At 35.4% G+C, this 14,676-nt stretch overlaps 2 protein-coding genes across 3 annotated transcripts; one reads left to right on the top strand and one right to left on the bottom strand.

Annotated features, from left to right (window-relative positions):
- The first annotated feature begins 1,746 nt into the window (after positions 1 to 1,746).
- Positions 1,747 to 3,268, top strand: LOC103953353 (transcription factor MYB8-like). Of its 2 annotated transcripts, none has more exons than XM_009365096.3 (3): positions 1,747 to 1,986; positions 2,081 to 2,210; positions 2,501 to 3,268. In XM_009365096.3, the coding sequence occupies exons 1-3, from the start codon at positions 1,857 to 1,859 to the stop codon at positions 3,225 to 3,227; spliced, it is 987 nt and encodes a 328-aa protein (XP_009363371.2). In that variant the 5' UTR covers positions 1,747 to 1,856; the 3' UTR covers positions 3,228 to 3,268. The 2 variants fall into 2 exon arrangements, with proteins under 2 accessions (XP_009363371.2, XP_048425833.1); XM_048569876.1 differs by having other exon boundaries at positions 1,846 to 1,986; positions 2,065 to 2,210.
- Positions 3,269 to 5,035: 1,767 nt separating this feature from the next.
- On the bottom strand, positions 5,036 to 8,757 carry LOC103953307 (NAC domain-containing protein 86). Its single transcript, XM_009365047.3, is given in 5 exon segments — positions 5,036 to 5,633; positions 6,602 to 6,976; positions 7,797 to 7,945; positions 7,948 to 8,076; positions 8,350 to 8,757. Coding segments are annotated over 5 exon segments (1,053 nt in total). The 5' UTR covers positions 8,507 to 8,757; the 3' UTR covers positions 5,036 to 5,390.
- Between the last annotated feature and the right edge of the window lie 5,919 nt (positions 8,758 to 14,676).

Below are 14,676 nucleotides of genomic sequence, written 5' to 3'. Positions count from 1 at the left end.
TTGAAGGGCTTCTTTGTTGGTGATTGCAAGATCATCAGCGGTTGATGCGAAACTTATCTCGTGGTGCCTTCAGTTATGCGACTTGCAAAGTTCAGTCCTTGTGATTAGGATTTTGGGTTTAGGAAGAAGTCAAATATGTGGCTGACGAATTTTATTCTATTTTTGATGAATTTGCAATTGTGGAATAATAGTATTTTGGAATGTGTGCTCTCTTGAACTGTACTCCAATTTCTCTTGCTCCTAGTCATTATGCCTCTACTCATTCTAGTTGAACTTAATTTAAAATATGAAGCATGAGTAAGACAAGGGAAAACACCCATAGGTAGCTTGAAAGATAAGAGCCAGTATTTGGTTTTAGCTGAGATAATCAACGTGGAAGCTTCAGTTTTTAGTACAACATAATGGCCTCTTGTTACATTCTTGGGTTAATCAGCGGTACCCTCTTCTCTCATTAGCTTATGATACATATACCTCAAACATTTATCAATGTATTTTTCTATTGTTTTGAATATTCTGATGATCACTTGCACGTTTTTGGAAACCCAACTTTTTGTATATACTTGAAGTGGAGGCTTTTTGTTTACTTTGGCAAAGCAATTTACTAAATTAACGGGAGACGTTGCTTGTTTAAGCAAGCGCATATGTTTTTGCCCGTAGCCATAGTGGCTAGAAAGCTTTCCCAATTATTGAATGGGAAGAAACATGATACAGAGAAAGAGTAATGACCAAATTTTGCAGATCTTCAATTAATTTTATTAAAGAGATTTTAGTTACTTGTTTAGCCTTAATATATTTGCTTTTTATTTGTTTTAATTAGAGTAACACTGGTGTGACATGAACATAAGCTTGACATGAGTTCTGTGATGGAGTTGTGATTAGCGACCGATGGCTTAAGAGAAGGCCAATAAAGTTCAAGTCAATCAATTAAATGTTGTTCCCTGCCTCTCATGGATGCATCCTATGTTATTATTCTGGCAATTCTCAAATGTGTTTTGGATTGGGGTCCATCGGATTCTTACTGTTTGATGAGGTCCATAATAATCCCAATTAAAAAACACAAGTGAAGATAAATTAAAGGGATCTCCCTAATGTTGCCCAAATGTTATATATTGTACATGTGGGTTTCCTCTAATTTTGGAGAAGGTGCATATCTTTATTATAGGCAAGGGCGGAGCCAGCTAGTGTCTGCTCTGGGCTCTAGCACACACCAAATTTTAAAAGATGAAAAAAAAATTTGGTGATAAAAGCATGTTACATGGTGAGAGGTAAAATGGTGTACAGAAATAAAAATAAGTGTGTGAATAACACTTCTTTTATTTATCTGCATTTTCATTTTAGCTATATGTCTGAAGAATAATTTTGGATTTGGATAATTTTTTTAGAGATAATCTTTGATTGAGAACCTAAAACATAAATGGTTCAGTCCTTAAAATGCATTATGGAGTAGGTAGTCCTAAGAAAGTTGGGTGCATTTTTTTTTACTTACAATAAGGATCCTTGTTGTAGAAAGAATATGCAATGTAATTGTGTAGCAATCAATTATGAATATCGAACATATATTATACTTAAAGGTTGCCTTGGCCTTGGTCATGCATATGTCAGACACAGTAGTATATATAGGAGTCTCTCTCTTACATTAATTAATTAATCAAACAATTGACTATCTATTCGGATTGAAAACTGACATATTTTAAGTCTGATTATAAACAAGTATATGTCTATATATAAGTAAATATATTGTGTGTAGATAATTCATTACTAATGACAAGCACAGAAACCGCCCGTTAGAGTGATGGCCTTTATTATGTATGATATACAAATGTAGATCAGGAAGAGCGTATTGAAGCTGGGTTGAGATGGGCCACCGCTGCTGCGGCAAACAGAAGGTGAAGAGAGGTCTATGGTCACCTGAAGAAGATGAGAAGCTCAGGAAACACATTACCACCCATGGTCATGGCAGCTGGAGTTCTGTCCCAAAACATGCAGGTATACATATACACACACATATACTTGATTACATTTATCAAGTTCATGAGTTTGTGAGTAAGAAAGTTTTATTTTTAGCTTGGGGTACTGGCAGGCTTGCAGAGGTGTGGCAAGAGTTGCAGGTTGAGATGGATAAACTACTTGAGACCTGAACTCAGGAGGGGATCCTTTACTCCTGAAGAAGAACAGACTATCATTGATGTTCACAGAATTTTGGGTAACAAGTGAGGATTTAATTAACCAATTTTTTGTTAATTTTTTGTCAAACAATATTTCATTTCTTAAGAATGTAAGATTAGAGGCCATCGATTATGCTCAGTTGTAGAATTACATCAACTACTATGATCAGTTGTTAATTAATTAGCAGTAGCACCGCACATCATTAATTTCAACTAACGTTATGTGAATAAAATTAATGTTCTCTCTAACATTACTCTATTCCATCATATGCCAAAAGGACGAAAGAAAAAGTGGATTCATCACAATTTGATGTTGTTTGGTTTGGTTGTGACAGATGGGCTCAGATTGCCAAGCATCTCCCTGGAAGAACAGACAATGAGGTGAAGAATTTCTGGAATTCATGTATTAAGAAAAAGCTCATGTCACAAGGTTTAGACCCAAAAACCCACAACTTGCTTCCTAATTCTCATCATCAGAGGTCGGCTTCTAACAACGCTTCAAGCAGCAGCCAATCACCACTACTGCAGTCACATAATCAACAGCAACCCGTTTCAGTATCTTTAACTGAAATGAATGCATCAACTATTAATGTGACATTATCTACTGATCAATATCATGATCATGGTCAAAACCCTAGTAATGCTTCTTGGACTAGGGTTGACGATCCTACCTTCAATGACATCACCAGGTTGCCTCATCAACAATCCACTGATCACAGCACACTGATCAATAATATTTCCTCTTCATCGCCATCTTCCTCGGTGAACCTATCAGTGTTTGGTCTCTTGGAAAATAGTAACATCTGGGCTTCTGGTACTGAACCATTTGAAGCACCAAGTTTATTAGTGGGAGAGCAGTCAAAGGGAGAAGAAGTAGTTCTACAGCAAGAAAAAAATACGCTCTTGGATCAGATGGAAATTAAGGGTATTGAGGATATGGATCATGCTTCAATATTTGAGAGTTCTAGTGTTGATTTTAGCTTTGTCGAGTCTACACTTATGTCGTGTGGAGAAATATCTCAGGATCTGAACTCTATGTGTAATTTTGCATGGAGATATTAGACTTGTTTTGCGTTTATACAATTTAACCAAGTTTTCTTGAACTTTTCTCGCCATATTTTCCAGATTTTACACGTTTTGAGGTATCCTATGGTGAGGGAACCACCTTTTTGCGACTCTTTGACCATTTTTCAGCGAATTAATCGTCGCATGAAACTTAACAGCGCGAGAGTAAGTGCCCAGAACATATACTTGGGGAGGAATTGGAATTTCAGCTAGGGAAAAATCTTTGCTAAACATATGAACATTTTACTATTGTAGTGCGCTCAACTGTTTATATTTGAAATAAATTTTGTCAATGGCTAAAGAGAAAAATCCAAAGGAAATGATGACATATACATATATATGTTGAATTTTTCAGGTCTACGGGCCGAGGGTCCCACTCCAATAACATCAATACTTCTTCAATTTGATAATTATCACATGTCTGATCTGTTAAGTGTGGAGTGAAGTTTTATCATAAAAAGTCTCGGTATTAGTTAGTTAGAACGGTTATTATATTTAATTTTTTTTTCTTTCTTCTTTCCATGTGGGATAGCCAACACGCCCCCGCACATGGGACCCTAATAATTGGGTCACACGTGGAGATGAAACTCAAAGGTCGGCTCCATGGAGTCCAAAATTGTTTGGCTTGCATGAGGCTGTAACCTAACTCTAATATCATGTTGGATTTTTCAAGTCTACGGGCCGAGAGCCCATAATTACTATCTGCCCAATCCGTTAGGTATGAAGTTTTATCACAAAATACCTTGATATTAGTTAGAGTGAAGTAATCATATTTAAATTCTTTCTTTCTTATTTACCTCACCAATCAGGGATAGCCAACAATATATTATAGCTTGACTTTTTGTAATAATCTAGCTAATTCTCAAGGAGTACTCAAGGCACCAGCTGTCCATGATTAGATATACTTTTTCTTTATAAGCAAATTCATTTTTCAATAATGTAGATTAGTGGCACCTTGGGCTTCCTAAGTAAATGTCATGAATCCCAACATGTACATTGGTCCTCATCGCACTGCTCATGTTCACCTCTTTAATGCACCGGAAAATTTTGATTGTTACAGCGGCCCAATGAAAATGTTTCCTATAATATTTCCTCGTTGAAAAATTTACATATTCATATTTTAAAGGTTTTTTTCTTTTGGTCAAACATATTCTTCAGGTTATGATATGTTAAAAATATGTAATACGAGCTTGGGCATAAACATGACTTATAATTCCAGGTCAAGTCTTAGACATAAACATCGCTTCCGTGGCCGGTACCGTCACACCTCGAGTTAGTTTTTTGTTGTGAATTTGGGTTGACGCCAAGGCATTGGGTGTGTCGGTTTGTACCCCCTCTCTCACTTCTAGTTGTATTCTCTGTTCGGTTGCCCTTGTTGGCTTTCTGCCCTTTGTGACTTTCCTCTGGTTTAATATATTAATCAGTTTCCCAAAAAAAAAAAAAAAACTTGCAGAATTGGCAGGAAGCTTTGGAATTCTGTTGCCTAAAATGGTTGATGTAGTTTGTACTTTTGAGAAAAAATTTCATAATTTTTGTAAACTGTTACTTTAATATACTGTGGATCACTTCCATAACTTAAAAGATGCATTTGGAATTAGATTCAATAGTTGTCTAATATCGTATCAGAATTACTATACAGTTCCTAGTCAGTTCAAAACCTCGATCATCATCTTTGAGTTAATTGTCCAAGTCTCATGGTTATCTAACTGGTTACTTAATTAACTACTTACTTAATTAAGTACTTAGTTTAAGTATATAATCCATGTAAATATAGTAACCATTTTCCAATGGAGAGACACGTACACTGTTCCAACAATCTTCTTCTTTCCAAATAATACCTTTACAATAATCAGCTTATCCATTTCCCTTCCCAAAATTGACCTAAGACGATTCAACACCAACATGCAAAAGGGGGGAATTAACCAATACAAGGAAAATTATGTAACAAAAAAAAAATTTATGCTCTGGGAATAATATAAAGTACTTCATTCTCCATTGTGAAGTACTTTATATATAGCCTTATCATGATAATCTCATTTCTGGCAATACGAAATCTCCACCATTGCTAGTTATTTAGCCAGTGGAACACAATATTTTAATTCTACCTTTGTGTATGAATGAATTGTAGTATGAAAATGTGAGTGTTAGTATGTATAGTACTTAGTCTTGCATGGAGAGGGCCACAGAGTTGTCTTGAGAGGAACATAAAGAGAAAATCTCTTCAAACGTTCCATTCATGCAACCCTTGAACTTGTCGTACAACATGTACTCATCGATGATTTCGGGCTTCGCTGTTTTTGTCTCTGCAGCTAAATTGATCTGCGGGAAGTCTTCAAGTTGTAAGGGTGGGTAAGGAAATTGATAGCTATTCAATACGCTCGTATTGTGTGGTATATACGTTTCCTGCATTATTTGGCAAGCGGATACAATAAATTAGTGTTTTGGTGCATACACACACATTAAGTAGACATGTATCTATGCAAAATAACATGACGAAGTTTATTGTAAACAAATTTTATATATATATAATGAATTTCATATAAGCAATTACTGGAAAGTTAATACATAATTGATTTCAAACAGCTTTTTTTTTTTTTTTTTCTTTCAAAAAAGAGAAATAGGGAAGCGCTCAAATTGTTAGGGAGATGACTAAAACTAAAAGGCATTGGGGATAGAGAAGTTTGAGAGGAGCACTTCTGAGGAAAATTAGGAAGAAAGACGTTTGAGTCAGTCAAAAGAAGTTATAGAAGTTGATGAAGAAAGCCCATTTGGATCAGTCTACTATAAAGATTTTTGAATGAAGCTTTAGCAAAAGATATAAAACTTATTACTTGCGACTTTTGTTACTTTAAGATCAAAAGAAAACTCCAATGCCTTATTTTGTGGGCCACTTCCAACCAATCATAGTAGGGTTTGCGCGTGTTTGAATGTGCCCATGATCATGATTCATTTACGTAGCTTCAACTTATAATTATATATATGGGGGTGTGAACACGAAGCCTTAGAGGTAAAGCAGATTAGCTATCTACAAAAGTAGAATATTCCCAAAATGTAGCCTTGGCAAAGGAAGCAATCATATCAGGAAGATTATAAAAGACTTTAAAAGAGCATATTATTTTGTTATAAATGTAGGCGTATGGTTGCAAAACTATTAATCTTAATGATTGATTATGTGATCAAGTATGCTTAAATATAATGTTTAAGTAATAGTTTGATAACATAATAATATACAGACTGTTTAAAAAAAAGTGACCCTGACTATTATCATATGATCCTATGACCCAACTAATGCCATTGTACCACTTCCTATCATGAGCACGTAAATGTGTTGTTCCGAAGAAATGAAATTGTACATAGTACTTTGTACAAACCTGAATTAGATCTGAGGAGCAGTGGACACCAAAAGAGTATAGATCAGCTGAACTGTTTGCTTCATCAGAAGTAAATGGAGCTTGTAAATCGTCAGCTATGCCATTTTCAGTAGGTGTGCCTTGAGTGAGATCTGAAGAAGAGGTGTCAGATGGAAATTTGGGATAATCATGGTTGGAATAATTCCCATCTTGATCAGTTTCAATCCCTCTTGAAGCTCCCTCATTAATGCCACTATTTTCTTTCCCAAACAATTGTTCATTGGAGACCCAGATTGAATCCTTGTCTGCATTGTTAATCCCAACTGGCTTTTCTTCTTTGTTATTCTGGGGCATTTGTATTGTTTTCTTGAACACTCGGCACAATGCGTAAGAATCCTGTGGTAGTTCAAAATAACCAAAAAGTTAAACATGGCATGATAAAATTACATATATACATGTAAGCATAACAAAGACGAGAACTGAAAAGCAAATCCAGAAAGAAGAGAGAAAAAAAGAGCAGAAATATATCTGATGCTAAAGTCTAGAAAAAGATACTAGCAAGTACACCTAAGTGTAGACTGAAGAGTCTTTAATCATCATGCTGATAAGCTAATTCCTTTTAGAGGACAAGAAAGAAATTAAAGCAATAAAAAAATACAAAGAGTGATATTGAAATTTGCCTTTATTCGAGTCCAAGACATTACATATGTACAAATGATGCCGTAAACTATGACCTGTATATGATGATATTTATGATATTTATACAGGAAGATGTTCATATTCAATTAATGTTCCTAGCTAACTGCTTTGTGTACTAGTTAAAGTGCATACTGGGAAGTGCTCTTTAATATGTCAGTCAAGCACTGGATTCATGTACATCTTAATTGGAAACCCTAATTAACCAATAATTCTTCTATGGTAGTTACAATAATTTGTATATAATTAAAGTTTCTTTAGAAATCAGAAACCCTAAAATCTTTTTCTCTTGGAAAACTCACCAAACCCTAATTTATAAGGGTGCAAGAAGTCTCTCTCTCTCTCTCTCTCTCTCTCTCTCTCTCTCTCCCCCCCCCCCCGAACACTAACAGTGGCATACTGTTTTTGAAACAGTTAAATTATATCCTATTCAGTGAATCAAGCAGCTAGCCCTTATTCATTGTCATTAGATGCATATTAAACCATACAACCAGTGATGTGATACAATACTTATATATACCTTTAGAGATGATGATGCATTGGCACACACAGAATCGACCAGCCGGTACTCATGCATAACCCAGTTGGTTCTAATACCATGAGGGGCTCTACCTCTATAGTACACCAATGTCTTCTTCATGCCGACAGCACGGCTCTGACTACTCACCCCCTGTCTTTTCCAGTGGCTTTCCAGTACCCAGCTCGAGTGGCCCTATTCGTTCTCGACCCGTTGGGGTACTTCCTATCCCTCGGGCTGTAGAAGTACCACTCCATGTCTTTGCTCGGAAGAAATGACTTATCTACAGTAAACAGAATATGTCAAACTCTATGCACAGTTAGAGGACTTCTGGAGTCCTGTTGTAATGAATTCAAGTGTTGAGAGTGTGAATCCTACATTGAGAAATCAAGGGATTTTGCATGAACTTATAAGGAGTTGGACTATTCCATATATTTTCAATTGGTTTTGTGATAAAACCTCAACTTTCTTCATTAATTTCGCTTGAAATTCATATTATTGTTATTACTAGAATTGTATATTTACACCACGCAAAAAAACAAAATCAAATACTTACCAGGCAGATCCCATGGCTCACATTTGTAGAGGTCGACCTCTGGGATAATTTCTAGCTCAATGGTGCGACCATTGATTTTTCGATCCAGATAGTAAGCAACAAGCTCTTCATCTGTTGGGTGGAATCTGAATCCAGGAGGAAGACTCATGGGTGCCATTGCAGCACTCTCTGAGTGTGTGACTGTGAGAGAGATGAAGTTAAACACAGAGAGAGAGAGAGAGAGAGAGAGAGAGAACAGAACACTGGACTTGAACTAATAAACTGGCTTGTGCGACAACGGACTTTATAGGCCGCTGTTGGCATCAAAGCTACAATTAACATTTGCCCTTAGATTTCCCAAGTATTACTTATATTCCTGTTTCCATGACTGATGAGATCCAAGAGAAGAGAGAATGGTTTTTTTGGTAGTTAAGACTGTGAAGTGGGGTTGAACAGAGAGGGAATATTACTATATTAGGATGGTGATATTTGGATCTTGGCTTTTGAAGAGATTCCATGTGTAAGGTTTTGTGTGAAAACCCAGGGGGAGGGATAAGAAGCTTCCCTGCTTTTGTCTGCTCACAAACCAACAAAAAACAGAGGCCCTCTCAAAAGGTTGTGTGGGCCACTCAACCGTCCATACCCTACAACACGCAATACTATGCCCTAATCCTCTATTTAATAATCCCTCTCCAATCACAAACCCTATGTATACATTACTTGATCGATCTATTTACTTTTATACATACAATATTTGATGTATTGTACTATTGAATACATTAATCAATGACGTTATCATTTTCCACAGCTTTTTTGGTTATTTTGCAATCCATTCTTATATTCTTTGCATACCTAGGTATACATTAGGGCTTAGATTATGAACATTTGGGATTAGAGTAGCTCTTTGATGAGGTCTGGAGATCATCATAAACGTAGGCAGTATGTTTGTTCAACTATTTCTCTCTCTAATCGACTCAACAAACAAAAACACTGTGTCTCCCTCTAATTAAAGGTTTTGGTTCAAGTGATCGATTCATGCGATATGGGAAAAAAAAAGAAGGGGGGGAAGCTCGTCAAATTTCAATATGGATAACGCCATCTGAACATGCAGTGGTAAATAACAAATTATGAGGTTTCTTTAAAACTAAAAACTGGAGGTTTCAGGTTCGAAATCTGCTGCTGGTGTGAAAGCCAGACTTGTGGCCAGAGGAGGCTAAAATGTCTCAGTGAGTCTTTTCGGCTCCCGAAAATGGTGGATAACCGTGGTTTACCACCACTTATCCTCCTTTTAAAAAAGAAAAGGGAGAACAATGAGAATAACCTTGTAGAGTACGTTAGAGTAAACACGCTCAATTACAAGACCAAGATTAAGCAAATAAACCACGAGATTAATCAAAACTACAAGGGCTTTAAAATGCACTACACAAGCTCTATATGGGCACTATGATGACACTATGAAATCTCTATAATTGCCCTAAGCGACAAAATGATAAGAACCAACAATCAAACATCCAGGACTTGTAGAAGACGAAGCCATAGTTGAGCTCAATGGCTGTCCTTCTCCTCTCTGTCAAAACTCTGATATGCTTAATCGATAATAGGCTTTCGATTCAATATATAAAAACGTAGTTTTGTGAGAGTTGGAGGCCATCATACATACATACATATATATATATATGCATGTACTATCTCTCCTATTAGAATCCAAGTAGAAAAACTGACAAGCAATCATTGTCCTATAATGAGTGTATTCACAGGGCTTATTAACCACATTCCAATCGTTATTCAATTGAAACTAAACCAAACATTTTCCTACAATACTTCCTGCATTAAATTTGAACCAAACAGCCGGCCACAATAAACCAAATCATACTCAAATTCTTACACAGTAAACTTTCACGTTGAAACAATATTATGTTACCATTGATCCAAACAAAACAATTAACCTAATAAATAGGGTTAAACATTTTTTATGGCCTTTTGTTTTACGATTTATTCACCAATTTCGAGTTGACGTTAAAGAATGCACAAGAAGAACTAGAGAATAATGTAAAGTACACGGAACAATAAGGAAGGGGAAATTAATTAGAAGTTCATTAACTAGGTTTAAATCACACTTAAGTGAAGAGAAATCATATGTTAACTCTATCAAGATCATCGTGGATAAGAAACATCAAAGAGGACAAGAAATAAAGTTGATAAGTATACTTTAAATATAGTAGCTATATTCTCTTATAGGACAACGCTTTGCATACAATTCTCGGTAATGTCTTGAACGACAAAGAACAGAGTGTCTTCCCTAAAACTAAAGCTAGCTATGAACAATACATGTATTGGTACTTTTAGTATAACATACGATTTATGACGATGATCTACTTTTCCACGAGGTGGGTCGTAATGGATTAATACAATATTTTAGCATGAAAATCAGATGGGAACATAATTATACAATATTCATATGGTATATGAATAGGGCACAAGTATATTATCCAGAGTACAATATTTCTCAAAAAAAAAAGGACCCCAATTCAATTCTGTTCATACGTACTTCATGCATGGTATTGAACAGATAAAAGTAGTAATGATATATATGAGTCACGGCATCAAATGATCCTTTTCAGTTTTAATCCAATTGCATTTCGAACAACTAATAATTAACAGAGACTCTGTTAAATCTTCTCATAAGCCCTCTTGTTGGATAAGGACTTATTTGTAACTGATTTTATCTTCATTATACCGTTCTTACCTAAACAGCGTTATATATATTCATAGTATTGTATTATTAAATCAAGATGTAACGCATCAATGAACATATTTCATGCAAGTAATTTTACTTTTATTATTAAATTAAAGAGATACAATAACTCTGGAAAAAAACAAGTTGTTACAGTATAAGAAGTAGAACTCATGATCATACAACAAATTGGAGGATATTTTTTCTTTCTTTTATTTTCAGCTTTACTATGATGAGTTTGATGGGGCCATCAGATAATTATGATCTCTTTTATTTTTTATCACAAAGGGAAAAGAACACTTTTATCATTCAACAGTTTATGACTTGGTGGGGGACCCACGATCAACTGAACAAATTTACCTGGCACACCGTCACAGTCTTCTTTTTCTTTTTAATAATTTTCCTTTTATTTTTCCTGCCATCCAAATTGCTTTTTCTTTACCATTTTTTGTTCTTTATAGTGAACCTTTAGTTCCTTTCCTTAAAATATCATTTCCATTTGGGTAAAGACATGCTAACATCTTTCATGATTACGACACAAATCTTTGACTGGTCTCTCTCTCTGCCTGACTCTCATACTGATTAACTGAGCCGCGCATGATTAGACAGGAAAAGGAACGGTGTATATATAGCAATCACGCAGAAAAAAAAGTTGAAATTACACATGTTTTATTGTGCTTCACAATGCGAGATGTAGGAAGATGGATACCAATTTACTAGCATAATTTGAGAAAGTATTATTCACATATTTATTTTTACGCTTCATTTATTTTTATTAATTTTTTGTCATTAAATTTTTTCAATCATTCGATTCAATGATAAAAAATTAAGAAAAGTGTGTGAATAGCACTATCATAATTTCAATGCTTCTGTCTACGCAACCAAAATTTCCTATAGAAGTAGTTGTACTACATTTTGTGGATCAGATTCGTTTGCAAGAACATACTAGAATTTGGAACTAACAAATGGTACCATGTGTACCGTATATAAAGCCATTGTGGTTAGCCGCATGGTGGGTGCGTGTGGAAAATATGTTAAGGTTAAAAAATCTCTTCTCAGATCACGTCGCCAGATGTGAAATGTTCCAATCCTATATAATCCTTGATAGACTGCCTTTCCTTTTCCTAGTTGATTGCAATTGGTTCCTTTGTATTTACTACATTGCATTTCCTTATTTTAGTTTACCCACAACTGTATATTTTTTTTTTTTGTCAAACGACAAACTTGCTAGATTAGGGAATCAACGAGGTTCAAACTCACGGGATGATGTAAGGGCAACACTCCTCTTAACCACTGTGGTAGAGAGCCACTTGCATCCACAACTATATATAATGGTTATATCTTCTTGTTGTGTATATCAATGAAATGATACTCTTCATGATAAACTTAATTAGGTTTAGGTCATGGATAGGGTTCTATTCTTTCCCATTAAGTGATGTATAAGCTCCTTTTTAAGGGTGATCTCGCTTTCCTAATCATGAAGGGAGATTCTCGACAACATAGTGTGATAATGTATTAGGACATCACTAAACCATAACGACAACATGTCATAAGATATTTCCGCACCCATTTTGGTACCTGGCCGACATCCTATATCAACACAATATTTACAGGATATCAGTAATATAGAAGACATATCCAGTATTGGTGGAACCCTATCCCCCTTATGGTATTCAGTATCTTTTTTTTTTTTTGTTTTTTTTTTTTGTTAGGATGTGATTCAACAATCAGAACATTCAATTTTTAGTTTTCTGTCAAGGATTATCCATTCAATTTTTTATTATCCGCAATGAACCGCATTTTTCTGCATAGATGACCAAGCAATTTTGAATTCGGATATCATTTTTTGGGGACTCCAATCATTAAATTCATTATGGAGTAGCCTTAGAAATGATATTTATAACTTATAATAGAATGAAGTTGTCTTAAACCGTACTGTATAATTATTTTGTATATACACATGCTTTTAGCCAAAAAGGTGATGAGAGAGTTGTTCAAATGCCCTCAAGTGCAAACACATACGGAAGCTTGATTGCAAGACTCACTCGTTGAGTAGGAATGAAAGTTGGCCTTAGTATAATATGATGGTGTAAAAATGTTGGCTTTCGATCGATCTAAGTTAAAATGCTAAATCCGCCACATTTATTGACCATATTCTTCACGTATGTGCAAAACTTATAGTTATGAGACATGTGATTATGTACTCATCAAATTAAGCTAGCGAGAACTACGAATATGTGCAAAGCTTAAAGTGTTAGCATTAATTTCTTAGTTCAAGAGTAATTCTTAGGTTGAGAAGTGAACTTATGGTCATGATTACAGAAAAACAGGCCTTTATACTTGCTTTTTCTTTCTCTAAATGGCCACAACAACAAATGAGTTGTACATAACCAATTACATTTAGATAGAGATTAATTAAGGGAGGGAGCTAGAGGGTTATAAGGTCTTTGCAAAGAATTACTTTTTTCTGGTCTTTACCAACCGTCCTTCGCAATACTATGCCCTGTAAGAGAACAATCCCTTGATGATCAACCTTGAAGGAGGAGCTTTTGATCAGTTGCATAAAGAGATTCCAAACTCTTCCCAGTCCCCAATCCAATGACAAATCACTCTTGATTCCTAATAAAATAATAACCATGATTCAAACTCGAACTCTCAGTCAATATTAAATTTGTAAACCACTTTCCTAACATGTATTTTAGTCATTCAATATTAAACACAGTGAGAGAGAGAGAAAGAGAGAGAGAGAGAGAGAAGAGAGAGAGAGAGAGAGAGGTGGATTTTTAAATGGGTTCTAAAGCCATGCAACCTTTCATCACACGATGATGATCTTACGTAAGGGTAAGAGATAAAGCAAAGCAAAGGGGGGGAATGGTGGTGGGGATGTTGTGGAAGACTGTAGAGAGAATATAGAGAGAAGGTTGGCTTTGAACAATTACAAAAGATTCTCAATTGTCGGCTCTGTCTATATCTCTCTATCTATCTCTGTCGACATCATTTTATTACGTGCAGAAAAGACAAACGTTTAATTAGATTCTTCTTTTTCCTTCTAGCTGTGGGATGTATCATTCATGTGGGTTCTCTGCCCCTTCTGGGATGGCCACATCTGTCATTTGGTAACTGCATGATGAAAACAGCTTTAGTTTTCTGACCTAAACTACTCATGCCTATCTAACAACTTGAAGTTGAAGGGTTAAAGTTGGATCAACTCAATCTCAAACACCTGAGACTTGGTGGTGGTCTGCACTTTGCAGCCGCAACTAAGACCCAATGGGGGTTGATTTTCAGTTTTCTTTCCTTACCAATTGGAATAAAAGTACAAACCACCAGATAAGTAGTTAATTAGTTATACTAATAAAGTAGTTAATCATCTAACTTAAACTAATAAAGTGACGCAGGCTTTGATGACTCTTTGCTAGTGTTCATGTTTAAATTCCAATCTATCATTAATAGGGATAATTCATGGTTTTTTTTAGTTTTATTTCAGGATTATTAAAGAGAGAGGGAGTTTCGTATCCGAAACTCATAGGTAGAACTGTAAAAGGTTAACAACCTATCCACTAAGATATTAGACCACACTTAAAGATTGATAGTGTTGAGTTGCACGCATTCGA

The sequence above is a fragment of a genome, unplaced genomic scaffold, assembly GCF_019419815.1.
Source record: "Pyrus x bretschneideri cultivar Hongxiangsu unplaced genomic scaffold, Pyrus_bretschneideri_v1 Contig50, whole genome shotgun sequence".
In the NCBI taxonomy this organism is placed as follows: Eukaryota; Viridiplantae; Streptophyta; class Magnoliopsida; order Rosales; family Rosaceae; genus Pyrus; species Pyrus x bretschneideri.
The sequence above is the reverse complement of the archived record's forward strand: the minus strand, read 5'-3'. Positions and strand labels throughout refer to the sequence as shown.